Raw genomic sequence first — 16,746 nt, forward strand, 5'->3', positions numbered from 1 at the left:
AATTCACAGCATTGACTGTTGGCTGGGTAGGCTTTCTGGGAAACTAGGCTGGACATACTTATAACACAATTCATATGGTATTTCTGAAAGCAATACGACCACCACTGTGATCGTGGAGGGTGATTATCAAATCGAAAAACATAAAAATCGAAAAAGTGGAAAGTAACAAGCCGTCAGTTCTTAATCCACTTCTATTTATGGCACGCAGTGAATGTACCAAAATATGGCTAATAATATGACAGGAAAAAGTATGAATAACTCATATAGCTTTTCTCTGACGTTGGTTTCACAAATTAATCCCCTGGAACGGGTTCACATCAGAGAATTTCCCATTTGTGAGAGTCATATTTCATTTTTACAATTTGCAGCTAATATTTGACTTCAGTTCAAAAGGAAAAAAAGTTATTTTATTTTACTGCCAACATGCATGATTGTATCAGTCCTTTCTCTTTGGTTTCACCAGCGACCCTAGCATGGCAAAGAGGTGACAGAGTAGCTTGAAGCGCAGGTTACTGAAGTTTCCAAGCTGCGTATAATCAGGAAGTAGGGAGCTTCCAAGCAGGCAAAACAATTGAATATGCACCTGTGCCAGGGAAGCTGGAGAAATGTAATTTTTCACTGAGTGATATTTTTTTTACCCCAGACTTTACTACATTTCTTTGTCAATAATGTGTTCCAGGGAAAGGTTTGGGTTTTTTTGCAATGACATGAAGCATACCAGTCTGTGTATTTTCTGAATACATTAAGATAAAACTGAAAGTGCTGAATGAATGAATAAAAAATAGGCACAAGATCTATAGAAAGCTGGAGAGACAGAGCAGGTCTGTGATCATGAGAAACAGGGGGGAAATGTAAATTAGGGTGACCATATTTTGATTTCCAAAAAAGAGAAAACTTGGCCCAGCCAAGAAGAACTTCAATAATGAATAGTGAAGTAAAAAATGTCATATAGGTTTTTACAAGTCAACAAGTGCAAAAAAGAGGACAGTTGGTCACCCTAATGTAAATGGCATATTCACTGTCATACATATGTCCTATGCAGAGGGAGATGGATTGCCACTGTTTTCTCCATCACTGATTTCTTAATACTAACATGCTTCAAGATGAACAATCCAATTAGTGTGAATAAGGACCTTTTTATTACAAGAGAGAATCGTATTGTATTTACAAGTTTAATCAAAGCAGCCATGAAAATTGTGTCATAACCAGGTTAATTATGTTTTCCTTACAATCCCACCTTCTCTCTAGACCACTACTGAAGGTTTAATTAAATGCTGTCACTCATATATCTACATTACTGGTGGTTGGCTTAGTAGAGATTTAAAGCAGGCTTAGAATAAGACCCATAGGAAGAGCAGTCAAAGAAAACAGACATCTGTGATCAGGATAGTAGTTATCACCTAGAGACTTAATTTTCTCACTGACATTTGGTGTGGGACCTGATAATTAACTGGCCTGATCATTTGCTAGTTATGCATTATGTGTGTGTACAAGGTTGCAGATTGCTTAAAAGCCAGCAACAAACAGAAATATGCCACATTTCTTCAGTCCACAGGTCATTTGTTTCCAATACTAACTATTTTTTACGCACACGAAACATGGAGGGAATGTTGCTCTATCTGCTGTGAACAATAGCCCAGATCTTCCAAGAATTTAGACCTCTGGGCACACTTTGGCTTTAAGGGAGTGTTTGGCTGAAGACCATGGAGCTGCCTGCATCGCCTCACACAGTGCCATACGTACAGATTTCCCTCTGGACTGGGCTACTGCAGGTGGAAGGTTGGTAACAGTTAGAGGGAATGATGCCTGTTCTCCCCCCATGTGTTTAGGAGGAGTGAAAAGGATCTGGGGCACAAGACTGTAGAGCTGGAAGAGGAACAAGGCAAATATACGAACCCAGTCAGGAACATAGGTACTCGGGGTAAAAAGCAGGAGAGCGTGGATAATGTGGAGTGGCAGGCACAGCAGAACTAAAAGGGAGAGGGAGAGGGCCAGGGAGCGGGCCAAGCAGGAGTCATGTTTTGGGGGATCTGCATGACTAAAAGGAGTCTTCCTCTGCTTCATGCATAGCAGGTCAATGTAAATGGCCAGGAGCCAAAGCAAGGGGAGGATAAATGCCGTCATCCCGTGAACATAGACCAAGAATTGGGGACTGAGAATAGTGTCAGGAGCACAGAGTGTCCAGTGGCTGCTGTGAATCTCAGCATAGGTAAAGTTGCTCATGTCCTCCACATAAAATTTTGACAAGAAGCCTCCGTATGGAAGGTACTTCCCAATGACTTTGACGTCATACTTAGGGGGTGGGGAAGAGGTAAGATGGGGTGAAGAAGTTGTCCAGTTACCATCCAACTCAAGACCCACTGTGCCTGGGTCCGTACTGCTCGTGCTGGCGTTGAGGACATCTGTGCCGATGAACTGAGCAAAGGAGGAGAGAACAGAGGCCACCCAGCACAACAGAACTACACCCAGAGTTCGCTGACGAGTGACCACTGTGGAGTATCTGGCATCCAAAGACATGAAAAACAACAACAACATATTAGCGTGGAGTTAATACTGAGACTCAATAGTACTTGATAAGAAATTAGGACATCACCAAGATGATTGTTCCTAACTGACACCTGTCTACCACCAACTCCAAAAATACAAAATGGCACGCCGTACATCTTTGAAGAAAGTATTTTCAGTCTAAAATGAATTTCTGATTTTCCATTCAAGTCCGAATTTGTGGGTCACTGTCAATCAAACATCTAAGAGCCTTGGAGCCAATTGATATATACTCACCATCACTCACATTGCATCACAAGCAGTTCGCAATAAGAAGATCTTTATGAGCACTGAACAAACAGGTTGTTTTACTACATACAAAGGTGTGCCTTGACTTTTTTTTTTCCCTTTTGCACTTATATTGATTTCTTTCTTTCATTTTTGCTAAAAGCATGCTTACAAATCTTGGTTGACTCTTGCCACCCACATATTCACCCTTTCCCACACATATACAAAAATGTATTAAACCACTCTTTTCATTTTTGAAGTTTTATTTTACTTTGAAAATGAGTCTTATATAAGAAATATCTGCTTTTGTGTATTTTTTGTTGTGTGTGTGTGTCTGCTTAAACTTTGAAACTGAAATTGAAAACTTGTGTCCTTTTTCCTCTACTGATCAAACTGTTACGCTCACCTGTCTGCCAAACGATGGTACAGGTGGGTGTCCAGGGTAAGCAGTACCAACAGGAACATTGTAAACTGCCTGACCATCAAAGGGCAACACACAAGGGTTATGCAGGTGTACAAACACTGGGAGCTTCGCAGGTTGAGTAACACGTTCAGAGGGAGTCCTGCTGCACCTCCTATGGCTCCGACGCAACCCAGACACAGTCGAAGACAGCATGAAACACTCCCAGGCTGGGGCCTGGCAATCTGGGATCCGTCTTGGACATCAGCCATCGTGCCCTTGCTGGTGACTGCCATGCAAAGCCGCACGCTCACCACAATTATAGATAAAGATAACATGCACTGGCATAGGGAATACAGCCACGTGAACTCCATGTCTGAGGACAATTTTTAAGAAGACAAAGAAACAAAAATGTATGTTTTTACAATTTTGAAAACAAAACAAAACAAAACACTGATGATAATGATGTGGGCAAACATAAATTCAAGAAAATACATATTGATGCTTTCTATGCAAATAAAACCTCCTACTCTACCTGTCACCTCTGCCCTGTGTTCCCATGTGGTTATTGGAGCCAAGACGGCTCCTGGAGCATCGCTTTGACTTGAATTGTAAAAGCGATGGTCAAACACACAGAGAAAGACAAAGAATAGAGGGAAAATAAATGAGAAAGGAGTGACAACGGATGGAGGAAATTGTAAGGTTAAGCAGTGGATTGTGGGTCAGAATACAAAAAACACTCAGCAGAGGGAGAAAAGTAGAGTTGTAAAAGGATTTAGAATGTGATGCAAGTTTGTGCTAGGGGCAGAGAAGCAGGCAGAAAGGGAGTAGATATTTTGATAGGTATTGGAGAGCTGTAAACGTGTCTGGAGAGTGAAAAGGTCAGGCCAGACCAGACTTGACAGAACTTCTCCATGTAGGATGTGAGCACCATGCAAACACATGACAACAAGCACCAAGCTGGGTGGCAACATAGAGTTACACGCTATGTTTTCTCATACCTTGTTCCAATGTTTAATGCACCTCTTTTCTCCCTCTGGCCCACCATATTTCATTCACAGACACATACTTCTTGAAGCACAAACAGTGCTAGACATTTATGCGTAAATACATGGACAGCAACACTCAGTTACACAAGTGTGCAGTGCCAGTGCCTGATGAGTAATTTTCAGCAAATGTATTCAGACATGATTGACAGCTAATTTTAGTGCATTTTCAAACAATAGTCTCCCAGAAAGCAGAGTAAATGAATATTGAAATAGCAGATTTGCTGCCTCAATGTGCCACCTGTCCATTCCATGTAATTAGTTTGACCTTTCTGAAACATTTGATGTTAGTCCTCACTTCCATAATAATCATGACTGGCTAAAATAACCTCTTTATAACACTTCATAATCACTTTACACAGTTGTCTCCTGTCTTACTACTTGAAGGGGCTCAGCAAAATTGATTTACTGAAGTAATTAATGGAGTTCAAATCCACCTTGTGTGAGTTTTCAATTCAAATTGGTAGCTGGACACTCCCAGCGCAATGAATTGCCTTAATTAATCAATTAAGCTCTTTGAAAGTACATAGGGCCAAACTTTTCATCATGGCAACAGTCAATTTGACAGAGTTGAGAAATCAGTGGGTGCCAAAGAGGTGAATTAGATTAAAAAGGTACAGTTACCTGTTGTGAAGCCCCTGCGATGATGAGCTCGAACCTATCGTTGGTTATGACTTGGCTTGCTTTTTTATTCCGCCCAAGGATCTCTATCTCTCCCTCTCACCTCTCAGTCTAACTGTCTGCCCCCACTGACAGCATAAACCTGATTCATAAACCTCTGCTTATCAACCTGCCTTCTATCTCTCCCTTGTCTCTGCAAACATATCAATTGTGTCAATGTTGGAGCATGGCTGCCCTTTCCATCTGATTTGTGCAAAGGGCAACACATTCTCTTCCAGCCAGGGAACTATGTAAATAAGGTACCCCCCCCCACACACACACACATATATACATTTATTATGTTATATATGTAGTTTTCTCCAGATTTTTTTTAAAATAAAGAGTAAAACACTATGCAATTCTTAACAGCTTGCTGTTCTGATGTAGCAGTTTACATTATCTATAGACACGAAAACAAATATGCAGGCTGAAGTGTATTGATGTCTATATACACCTTTAAGAAAGTCTCTCTTGCCCCTATATATATATATAATTAGAAACAAACAAACAAGCAAAATACAAGAAATCAAACTGTAAGATTGACATTTAGGTCCTTATCCTCCAACTGTCTGCCTCAAAAGGGCCAAGCATTACGGGAAGAGCACAGTTACTGACAAACAATAACTGATGTAAACGTACTAACTATTGGCTGCTGCCATTTTAAATGCAGCCATAGTTAAATGTGAAAGTGGAGATCTCCATGAGAGAAGAATGAAAACAAGCGGATTTTTTTTTTTGATAGAAACAGATGAAAATAAATGACCAAAAACCGATTAAATACTATGTAAAGTACAACTTGTAGCACTAGTATGCAATTTCCCTAACCCTAATCTATTTATGTAGATGATAATAAAATAGCCCAAATGACGAACAAAAGAGAGTCGAAAACGGATAGATAGATTAGATTGGGACGGTCGACACTTGTGATGAGCGGCATCGCTGGAAAAAACAACGCGCTGGTCTCGCGTTAAAAAACGAGATGTGCCCGTTCTATCATGGGTTGGAAACCCCGTTCCACCCTCTTCCCTTGGCTGTCCATAAGCAAGGTAACGCCGCATTTTTCACTCCTCGCTTATTTAGCAATAAATGTATTCAAAATTCAAACAATTGTTCTTCAAACGTGGTCTGTTAAAGTATAAAGTACAGATAATTACAGTGGTTAGGCTTTACACGAGGTATTTTGACGTATTAATACGTTTTTGCGAGAATTTTGTTTAAATGTTGCGCTCATATCATATCTGCTAGTAATGGCTGCCCCCATGCTACCTCGTTGAGGCCTGCTCAACTGGCTAGTTGTACTGATTTCATTTTGTGTTCTGTGCTATAATATATGAATATTCATATTACGAGAAGTGATATCGTGTATCGGTTGGGCAGATATTTCTTTATTTGTCGATTTTTAGGTCGTAAGGATAACAATTGAAAACGAAGTGTGGTTGAGTGTATGGTCAGTTAGCGCACATGAAGCTAAAACACCGGGTGAAACGTGCAATTTCACCAAGAGTCGTACACATGTATCCTGTCCAATTCGTCTTGCTGCATAGCATTATTTAGTATTTGTTTTCTTGATGCATTTTAATAATTAACCTAAGCTCCGTATTCTTTGAAGCTAATTGGGATTGATGTTTAAGAGTTCTCCTGGTTTGAGGCGGTGAGCAGCGAAATCTTAGAGCAATTATGAGCGATGCTTGTCTGGTGTGTTGCTTTTTTTGGTAGATAAACGTTAGTTTGTGTGTATTTATTCATATTTTAATCGCATTCAGATGCCAGGTGTCACAGTGAAAGACGTTAACCAGCAGGAGTTTGTCCGTGCCCTGGCGGCCTTCCTGAAGAAGTGAGTTTTATTTTCTCCTCTACATATTCAAAGCTTGTTAATATATTTTATATAGTATGCTCCACTGAGCAGCTTTACTTTTCATTGAACATAGTTTTAATCAAATTTTGTGACGCTGTTTAACTTAACAGATGCTAATGGCCCACTCGAATAAATTATTGATATAGTCCTCTGATGTACTTCATACTGATGTACCTTTTCTGTTACCAGGTCAGGAAAACTGAAGGTGCCTGACTGGGTGGACCTTGTCAAGCTGGGTAAGCACAAGGAGCTGGCCCCCAGTGATGAGAACTGGTTCTACATCAGAGCTGGTAAGTCTTGCAAGTTGTTTTTTTGTTTTTAATTACTAAGGTTTTCAGAAGTTCTCCTGAGACTTATTACAGCTTCAGGCTTGTATTACCACAAGATGTTTCCATTTACATGTTTAAATGGTGCTTTGAGATGGGACAATTTTACATGCAAATGTGCTTTTAATTAGTAAAAGGTTTTTGAATGCAACAGACTACACATACTGATCATTTTAAATTGTTTCCAAATTTATAACCATTGACACAGTAAGCCCACTTTATCAAAAACTTAATATTCACATTGTACAATGCTTAGTGTTTCAGGTTCTAAATATTATATGACAACACTGTCATCTCTCATGCTTCCGCAGCATCCACTGTTCGCCACCTTTACCTCCGTGGTGGTGCAGGTGTTGGCTCCATGACCAAGATCTATGGCAGTCGCAAGAGGAACGGCGTGTGCCCTGCCCACTACAGTGTTGGATCAAAGAATGTGGCTCGCAAGGTGCTGCAGGCTCTTGAGTTGCTCAAGATGATTGAGAAGGATCCCAATGGGTAAGTGCCGGTTCTTACTGTTTTTATTGGTTGGAACTTAAAAGTGTTTTTTTTTTTTGTTTTTGTTTTTTCTTCATACACTTCAGCCCCAGACCTTTCTAAATATTAGACACAGAAAGCTGTGAATGCAAAAACGCTGTCTGATAGACTTACCCGTACGTGTGATGTCTGAATATATGTGACACAAGGAATCCTTTGTGGCCTGCCTCCTGGTTGCCCTACCAAGAAAGCATGGTATGGGGCATCTCTTCCTTCATGTGTGGAAATCGCCTAACGTTTAGAGCCAGTCAAGAAAGCTGATTGCATGTATAAGTTGGCATGTGCATGATGCTTAGAGATGGGTGAAATAATTGACTCACTGAGGAATAGTTTTTATATTTTATACATCTGATTTTATTTGCAAATTGTAATCAGCTATAGATATCGAGTCGTAAGGCTAACAGTGCCCGTGTCAGTCATCTTTTTTCTGTTGCGTCCAGAAGGGGTTTCAAGACCACTCACATTCAGTTAGAGTGAGTGTAAGTGTAGCTTGAACTGTCAAAGCTTTAAAATGCATGTGTCTCTAGTTGTCCATTATACGTATGTTTACTTGGAGTTGCTTGCCTTACTTGGAGTTGCCTAAGTGTTAAGTTCTGCAATGCTATTGATGAAGCGTGTCCCCTTAATGCTGTGCAGTAAGGTTTGGTTGGAATGAAGCATGCTGACCAACCTTGAGTGAACTGCTTTAGTTGATAACTCCCACCCCAGCACCATTATCCAGTATTACACTACATCTGTTCAAATATTGAAAATGTTGACTCGGTATTAACTTAATTTGGTCCATCCATCCATCTTCATCCGCTTTATCCGAGACCGCGTCGCGGGGGCAGCAGCCTAAGCAAAGAGGCCCAGACCTCCCTCTCCCCAGCCACCTCCTCCTCCAGCTTATCCGGGGGAACACCAAGGCGTTCCCAGGCCAGCCGAGAGATATCTCTCCAGTGTGTCCTGGGTCTGCCCCGGGGCCTCCTCCCAGTGGGACACGCCTGGAACACCTCGCCCAGGAGGCATCCTTGTCGGATGCCCGAACCACCTCAGCTGGCTCCTTTCGATGTGGAGCAGCAGCTGCTCTACTCTGAGCCCCTCCCGGATAGCCGAACTTCTCACCCTATCTCTAAGGGAGAGGCCAGCCACCCTTCGGAGGAAGCTCATTTCTGCCGCTTGTATCCGCGATCTCGTTCTTTCAGTCACTACCCACAGCTCGTGGCCATAGGTGAGGGTAGGGACGAAGATCGACCGGTAAATTGAGAGCTTCGCTTTTACACTCAGCTCCCTCTTCACCACGACGGACCGGTGCAGCGTCCGCATTACTGCAGCTGCAGCCCCAATCCGTCTGTCGATCTCCGGCTCCCTTCTCCCATCACTCGCGAACAAGACCCCGAGATACTTGAACTCCTCCACTTGGGGCAGGAACTCATCCCCGACCCGGAGTGGGCACTCCACCCTTTTCCGGCTAATTTGGTCATTAAACATTTTTAAATTCTCTACAATTGTTTCTTGTTTTTAGTCACAGTACATTACTTGAACTCCACAGTACAGTTTCATAATGTGTATTTCCACTAAAAACTTGGTCTTTAGTTGGGGATATTAAAAAGATATTAATTTGTAACTCTGCATACCAATATTAGTGGACATCATGGTAAATGGACTTACAAAGCTGTACGCCACCTTTAATTTATTATTCGTAGCACTCATTCACACAATCATACAGACTTTTTATTTATTTGCTTTGTAACCATCGCGGATACTTGCACACTGCGATGGATGCCTTTGACGATAACTCGGGGCTCAGTAGTTTGCCTAAGTATACTTTGGCACATGGCTAGAGGAGTCAGATGACCAACGCTACCAGATGAGTCATGGCTCTCCACACAAAACCTCAGTGCACACACAGTAAGCAATTGGATGCAGCTTTGGAGTATGAAGCTTAAATCCCCCAAGTAGCATACTTTTGCACAGCTTTCTATTGCTGATAAAACATGGAGATGCCAGCTAACTGACAGTTGATATTTTGATACTTGGTGAGCTCAAGAAAATGCCACAATATTGTTTTGAATTGATTTTTTTTCTTGTTTTATTTTATGGGAAACATGGGCACAGTGGTACACACCTACGCCAATGCCTCTACGCATGCTGTTACTCATTCTTGCAGAACTTAGTAACAGTGTCTCAGTTTTCTGTTTATTGCATTTGCTGATGTGAAATGGGCCAGCTTATGTGATGTGGATAACTGAAATCTGTAAATGCATAAGGTAGAAATCATTTTTTTGAGACTGCAGTAAAGATTTAATCACTCTGTAACAACAGGGCTAATTGATTGGCTTGGGATAGAAGTGAGCAAGAAAATTAAGTTCTGTGGAGAAAAATTGTTCAGTGGCTTCTTCACTGTAATGCTGTGGTTAGTGTGGCATAAACTCATTATTGTAGTGTTAAGCATTTTTTCTAGCGGTGAATGGTATTCTGTTGTATCAGCTAATTTCTGCTTTTTCTTGCTTTTTTAAAATCAGTGGTCGCAGACTGACTTCCCAGGGAACCAGAGATCTGGACAGAATTGCTGGCCAGGTGAGAAACTCATTTGGTGATTTTTTTTATTTTATTTTATTTTTTAAAAACGCACCAAACTGTCTAAATGCTAAGAAGTTTGCATACACTTAACAATAACTCAACTGATTAAATGATCCTAATAAAACTTTATTCAGAGATGGCGTCGTGGTCTTTACCTTCTTATGTGGTACAGTGGAGGCTTGACATATTCAAGGGGTCTAAAACCTATGCAAACTGAAAATCATTAGGTCTGCACAAAACCTAGAGAGGGGCATAAATGGGTTGTAGCTAAATATTCTGAGGACAATTAAGTATCTAAAATGGACAAATTAATTTGCTAATGTTAAGTAATATTAATGCTCTTGGTTACAATGTCCAGTGCAGCATTTCCCCTCAATAAATTAAGACCATACACATAGATTGGGAGATGGACTAATGGTCCTTAATGATCTCAGATGATATAATTTGCACTGTATCTGTCACTAGTCAGTACACCAATTATTGTGTTTGATGTTTTAACATGACAACCTGTCTGCTGTTAAACACCATGACCATGTCTCCCTTTCTCTGCTACCTTTTTGCTGTTTTGTTAAACTGTTCAACTCAGTTGTATGCGTTGTATCAGGCATTCAATTGTTTTTATTTATTTAATTTTTTTTTTACGATACATGTAGTGTTTTTTGGCTTGAATGTGTATCAAATTGTCGTCTTCCAGCTGGATGAAATCATTTACTAAATATATTCAGGTGCTCTCAACATTAAGTGGCAGCAGCTAGTGAGAGTATTGCTAAAATGCTGCAGTTATTATAGGTATTCGACTTGATGTTTTCAGTTTAAGAAGATCCTGCTGAACTCCTGATGGCTTTTTTTTTTTTTTGTATGTCCACACTTTTGTGCAGAAGCTACAGCTTTGCAGGCTGTTTTGTTGTAGCTGTTTTCTGTCACCTGGGGGCAGTGTCACAACCAATGGGTCTTTGGGCAACTCTCTTGTGCTGCTGTTGGTTCGGCAGCAAACTGCAGAGAAGGGCAGTTTTAACGTATAAAGAGTTAAAATGAAACCTGAGTCAAGAACCAGTGTCCACTTTCATAGCCACCTTCTGCTGTTATCCTCCTTTTTTGATTTTTCACATATATATATTTGTGGTATGGCTTTTCCGTTTTCTGGTCCAACTCTCAACCAGTCAGCACTTGCCTTACTCAGAGGATTATCCATTTTGAGGCCCATGCTATTGGGCTTTAGCAGTATGGCAGGTATTTTTCAAATACCTGTGCAAATAGACATAAATGTAGTACTGTAAAATAGGCTTAACACAATGAAAGTAAGTATCATTAATGGTTGAGAATGTTTACACATAGTAAACCAAAGAAACGCATCTAAATTGAGATGGGTAGGTTTTGATTATTTGTAGAGACATTTGTGTAACATGCAAAAGAATCCCCAGTGTGAGACAAGGAGGGGAGACGCATCCCTTTGGGAGTTGATTCAGGAAGGAAATCCAAATCGACTATGCGAAGGTACCTATGGGTGACCACTTGTAAACAAAGGTGCAGCTATTTATAGAAGTAAGATTCTGCACTGTTGAGAAGAATTTCACTTAACCGTGTATTTTATAATGAAAGATGTCAACCACGTGCAAGTCTGAAAATGGCGTTCCTAGTGAGTTCCCTTTGAGACAACTTTGGTGTCTCTTGTAGGGAATGAGTCTCAGCTGCAAATGTAAAAAGCTGCAGCCACTGAAGTATAATCTGAAAGTGATCTGTAGGTACTGAAATCGGATGTAAAATGTTTGTCACAAAACACATTTTGATAGTAACCTGTTATGTACCAAGCTTCAATATTAAGCCTATGCTTAAAATCACATGGAATCTAACATGATACGCTATGATATGTCAGCCAGCTCTAGTTCCAGCCTGATGGAATTGGTAGAAAAGAAGCGGACCACTATCAGGCTCCCCAGCTGTTAAATGTCATACGACCTCATGCTGACCAGGCAAAGGTTGTTTCCTGTGACTGATTTTGTATGATGCTCTCTGTCATTTTATGTGACGTTCTGACAGACTCAGGGTGGTGCCTTGTGTGATCACCACAGAAATATCATCCTCTGCTTTGATGCGACACCTTGTCTGTTGTGGGAGTACATTGCCCCCATCACTTTGGCATGCAAGGTTGTTTTTTTTTAAAAGCACTTGTCCTTGGGCAAATTTTTTCCCTCTGCCAGCCAGTTGAGTTATGTGTCTTGTGTGGCACACTCCTGGAATTGTTTGTTAGCCTTCGCTAAAAAACAAATCACACTTGGGCCTTGTCAAAAATCAAGAGAGAGTCAGCAATGTTGTGATAATCCAAGGGTAAAAGGGGTAAACATGAGGAGGGAATTTCATGCTTGGCAAGTCCGCCGTATGGCACCAGTTTTCTCCTTGTTTATCCATGCTAATGAGCAGTATGCAGATGAGCAGACCTGGGCTGGGCCCTGCCTGCTGCACAAAAACTGGCAGGAAGCTTGTTGGTGTGGCTCCCTTACCACCTCTAGAATCTCTTGTGTGTGTTGTACTTTCTGATGACTTTTTATGTGAGAGGCTTTTCCCTGGCAAGTGAGGTTTCTGCCATGTATTATCAGACTATTCATGGTGGGTTTTGGCAGCAGCAGTAACAGTTTCTCTTCCAGACTGTGTTTGCTCTCAAGTCCCTGTGAAATTACATTTTTGATAGCATCTTGCTCCCTCAAATTGTGGACTGACTATTAACGCAGTGGAGTGACATTTAAAAATAAATGAATTAAATGTGTATTTTCATTTGATTGCTGTAGAATAAAATTAGTTTAAATAGTTGAGATCATCTTCTTCATCCATGGCAGCCTAATGAATTGATTAAATACCCCCCCCCCTAACACCGCTGATAATTTTATTCTGAATTGAAGGGATGTTTTCAAAGGTGTGAGATTTTCATTTGATGCAGGATGTCACTCCTGGATATATCTCATGTTTTCTCTCTCTCTTTTCTCCACAGGTTGCAGCTGCAAACAAGAAATCTGTTTAATAAATCTTTTTTGGAAAAGTCAAATTGTGTCTTGTGATTTTTGACTTGCATGAACAATTAGTTTGAACCCATTCAATCAGTGTCTTCAAGCTAATGAACTGGAATGAGTTTTATAGATGAACTGCTGATAAGCCCGTTTCCCTGAATATTATGAACCACGCTTTCTAAAAGAAGGGAAGTCTTTGTAGTAATTCATCCCTAGCTGATGTCTGGCACTCTGGTCTAAATGTCATTTTGTCTAAAGGGCAGTGAATGACCATTGGTCGTGGGCTCTGTTCACATCCTCATATCCTCTTGCTACTAAAAGCTTGATGACTGGGAACTGTTTCATCGGGCAGTTTGAAAAGGCTTCCGGGGAGCTGATCCATCACTAAGCCAATGCAGCTTCTCATCACTGGCCAGACACTCTGCTGTCACATCGCCCCTTTTCCCATCCATATTAATCTTTTGTTTTTGCCACTTTGTTCATCTATCAGATGTGCTTTGTACAAATTGATCGCTGATACCATGACAACCGCTGGAAATGGTTCACTTAACAAAGGCAGATGATTACATTTCCATAAGGAACCTAGTTAACATTTCAGTTGCAAAGAATGATGTCATGGTTTAACAGCCTCATTCAGGGCCCACAGTGCCATCTACAGATTAAAACCAAATTTAATAAGAATGCTTGACAATTTCAGCAGAATGGGGAAAATATCGGACATGTTTTTCATACGACTTCCACCCCAGACGCAAAACTTGGGAAAACTAACCATGAGGTATTTCCATGAAGGATACGTGATCTGTATTTTAAGTAAACAAATTCATGTATGCCTAACTTGATGTTTTAAAAGGCATATTGTCTCAATCCCAAACTAAAGCAGTTATGTAAGTGTGTGTATATATGAAAAATGTGGTATTCAAAATGCATCTGCAGTTGAATGTTCTGTTGCATAAAAATGAAGGCAGACCAGCAGCATCCTGGGTCACATGCGTAATTTGTCAGTGACACTAAAATCCTGCAGAGGGTGCCAAAGTCAATAGAATCTGTCTATACATATAGTTTGAATTAATAGGCCATGAGGTGATTTTTATAAGTATTAAGTGTTAAAGCATTAGTTATTTTCAAATAAATACAAAAACAGCCTCATTCACATCCAGAGGTGCAGTAATATAGTTACATTTCAGTATCCTATTAAATGTGAAATTGGTTTATTAGTTTTTAGTGTTCGTTATTTTCTGCAGCCACGAGTTTCCCCAAAGTAATTAAACTAGAACATTATACAAAACTTCTCAAATGTTTATTACAACAGCTTCAGGATGTAATATTCAGGCAAGTAACTGAAAATCATCGCATCTGCATTTTAATTTTCATACTTTAATCTCATTTCATGTCTCCACAAGGCTTGGGGCAACAAAAAATTACAAGCACAACCAAATGAAGAGTGCGTGGGTCGTTAGTCACGGTGCAGCGCAGTACACATCTATGTCCTCTTTTTGAGAATATAGATTTATTTCATGTCAATTATGTCTGTATTTAAAGGAGGAAAAAAATACTGCAGGCTTTGTGTGCTCGCACAGCTGAGCTCATGTACACAGCCTGCTGTGTGTGTTTGAGTGAGCTTATAGATGGTCCTGTGTTTGAAAGATAGCATGTTGTTGATCCATGGACAGTAAGCCTGCTGTGTTTGCCAGTCTATCATCCACTGTATCTGTGTGTACTGTCCACACTGTGCAGCACACACAAAGCATTGTGTGTCGCTCCATCCAACTGACTGTGTGTGTTTCTCATCTTTTCATAATGCCATTCATAATAAGCAGTCTCCATCAATTACTCAGTGCTTTTCTTGAGAAATATTAATCATTTCATACACTTATCCCACTGTCTCTGCCATCCCCTCCATCTCCCTGTCCCCTGTCCGCCCCCTCCTTCCTGTTTTTATTTGACGACCAGCTGTTCCTGAACACCTGAACCCATCATCCCTTCCTCCCCTTTTCATGATCCTGCTTTTTGTTCTACCCTGCAATTTAGAAGATGGGAGAGGCTCAACATGTCCTTGAGTGGTAGAGAGAAATGTATGGAATCTATCCGAGGACATCTTATGTTTGTTCACTTGTTACTGTTCCTGTGTGTGCGTGCTTGTTCATGTATGTGTAGTTCCTGCAACCACATTTGGTGATGTGTGCCTCTCTCCCCAAACAATTTCAGCTGCCGTCAGTCAACTTGTTTGTGCAACAATTTTTCATTGTGTGCAGTGTCATTATCAGCAGGCTTCACTATGGCAATTACTGCTGTGGAACAATTACCACTTTAACAAATGCACAACCAAGTGGATTTTTGAGCCTTGTGTGTGTGTTTGTGTGGAGGTGGCTGCAACTACTTGCGCTCCCAATTCTTTGGCAGCTCGGCTTGATCACACTGAGAATGGATGCAGACCTGCCTCTCACCTCTGCGGGGTTGGAAACAGCCGATAACTAAGAAATGAATCCTCTGCACAAGTCTTTCCAAAATAGAACAGCTATCAGGAGAGCTCCTGCACATACACATGTACACACACATTGTCAGTGCACAGCTCTATGCCCTGTGGCATGTTTTCCCCAGAAGACAAGACATTCCTCTGAATTTTTCCCAGCATTCCTATCTCCTCCATAATAGTTTTCTTGGGAAAGTTGACCCAGATGCTACTGGATTGGTTAAGATAACAACTTTTTTCCATTTATCTCATAAACCACACAGATTTATTAGTTTTTATGGAGTTAAAATTCACAGTGTCATGCAGGCTTTATATGCGTGTTTGAGGTTGTTTCACTTTCATTTATTTATTTTCTGGGAGCTGAGATATTCTTTCATTCTCGTTGCTTACATCTTGATGTTTTAATGCTGTGTTATTGATTTATTTATATCTTACTATAAATTCCACTGGTTAAAGAAGCACAGCAGGTTGGGTGCAGAGTGTGTTCATGTGCTGTGGTGAGGGTCAGGCCTCGTCTGCAAGAGCTTGTTTATAGAAATTAGTCTGAGGCCAAAAGGTCAGTGTTGTTTTGGTGAAGAGATGAGCTGCTGCCTTGTGTGTTACAAATCCGTGAGTAAGAAAACTCCTGAGCTATAAGAAGACTGATTTACAAACTTATCTCCCAGTGGGCATGAGCGGCTGATTGATGGATGGCCCTGCTGTTTTGTTGTGTGTGCGTATGGAAGAAAGAATTAGTTTGACCTGGTTGACTTCCTGGGTAGTTTAAGGGTGGTATATAGACCTACATCTGTCTACTGTATGTTGCTGTTCTTCTGTGGGCTGTCAGGTCTAATCCCTCATCCTCTGTTTGGCCTAAGAGCAGGTGGTATAAACACGCGACGCACTGCTCAGCCTGCCTGGCACCATGGGGCACTGTAGCTCTGCACCACAGCAGGTGTGTATATATGAGTGTGTGTGTGTAGGCGAAACACTAACCATGTGTCAGTGGAGTTTAGTGTGTGTCTCCTCAGCTTTTGAGTCTGAATCCCTTCCACCTGTCACAGAGGGTGGGGTGCAAAGGGAAGATGACGGGGTGCAGAACAGATGCTGTCTACAAAGCCAGCCGAACCGACTGAATTGCAC

At 41.0% G+C, this 16,746-nt stretch overlaps 1 protein-coding gene across 1 annotated transcript; it reads left to right on the forward strand.

Annotated features, from left to right (window-relative positions):
• The first annotated feature begins 5,842 nt into the window (after positions 1-5,842).
• On the forward strand, positions 5,843-13,192 carry rps19 (ribosomal protein S19). The gene is made up of 6 exons (XM_005736145.1): positions 5,843-5,924; positions 6,642-6,712; positions 6,923-7,023; positions 7,371-7,554; positions 10,098-10,152; positions 13,139-13,192. The coding sequence occupies exons 1-6, from the start codon at positions 5,874-5,876 to the stop codon at positions 13,166-13,168; spliced, it is 492 nt and encodes a 163-aa protein (XP_005736202.1). The 5' UTR covers positions 5,843-5,873; the 3' UTR covers positions 13,169-13,192.
• The last annotated feature ends 3,554 nt before the right edge of the window (positions 13,193-16,746 follow it).

Source organism: Pundamilia nyererei, unplaced genomic scaffold, assembly GCF_000239375.1.
Source record: "Pundamilia nyererei isolate P.nyererei 1_Seehausen unplaced genomic scaffold, PunNye1.0 scaffold00067, whole genome shotgun sequence".
In the NCBI taxonomy this organism is placed as follows: domain Eukaryota; kingdom Metazoa; phylum Chordata; class Actinopteri; order Cichliformes; family Cichlidae; genus Pundamilia; species Pundamilia nyererei.

Bases quoted from the DNA above. Each gene is read 5' to 3' on its own strand.
- rps19 (XM_005736145.1), top strand. From the start codon at position 5,874: ATGGGTTGGAAACCCCGTTCCACCCTCTTCCCTTGGCTGTCCATAAGC. The intron at 7,024-7,370 runs GTAAGTCTTGCA...ATGCTTCCGCAG, and splicing joins CTGGTTCTACATCAGAGCTG to CATCCACTGTTCGCCACCTT. The intron at 10,153-13,138 runs GTGAGAAACTCA...TTTTCTCCACAG, and splicing joins TGGACAGAATTGCTGGCCAG to GTTGCAGCTGCAAACAAGAA.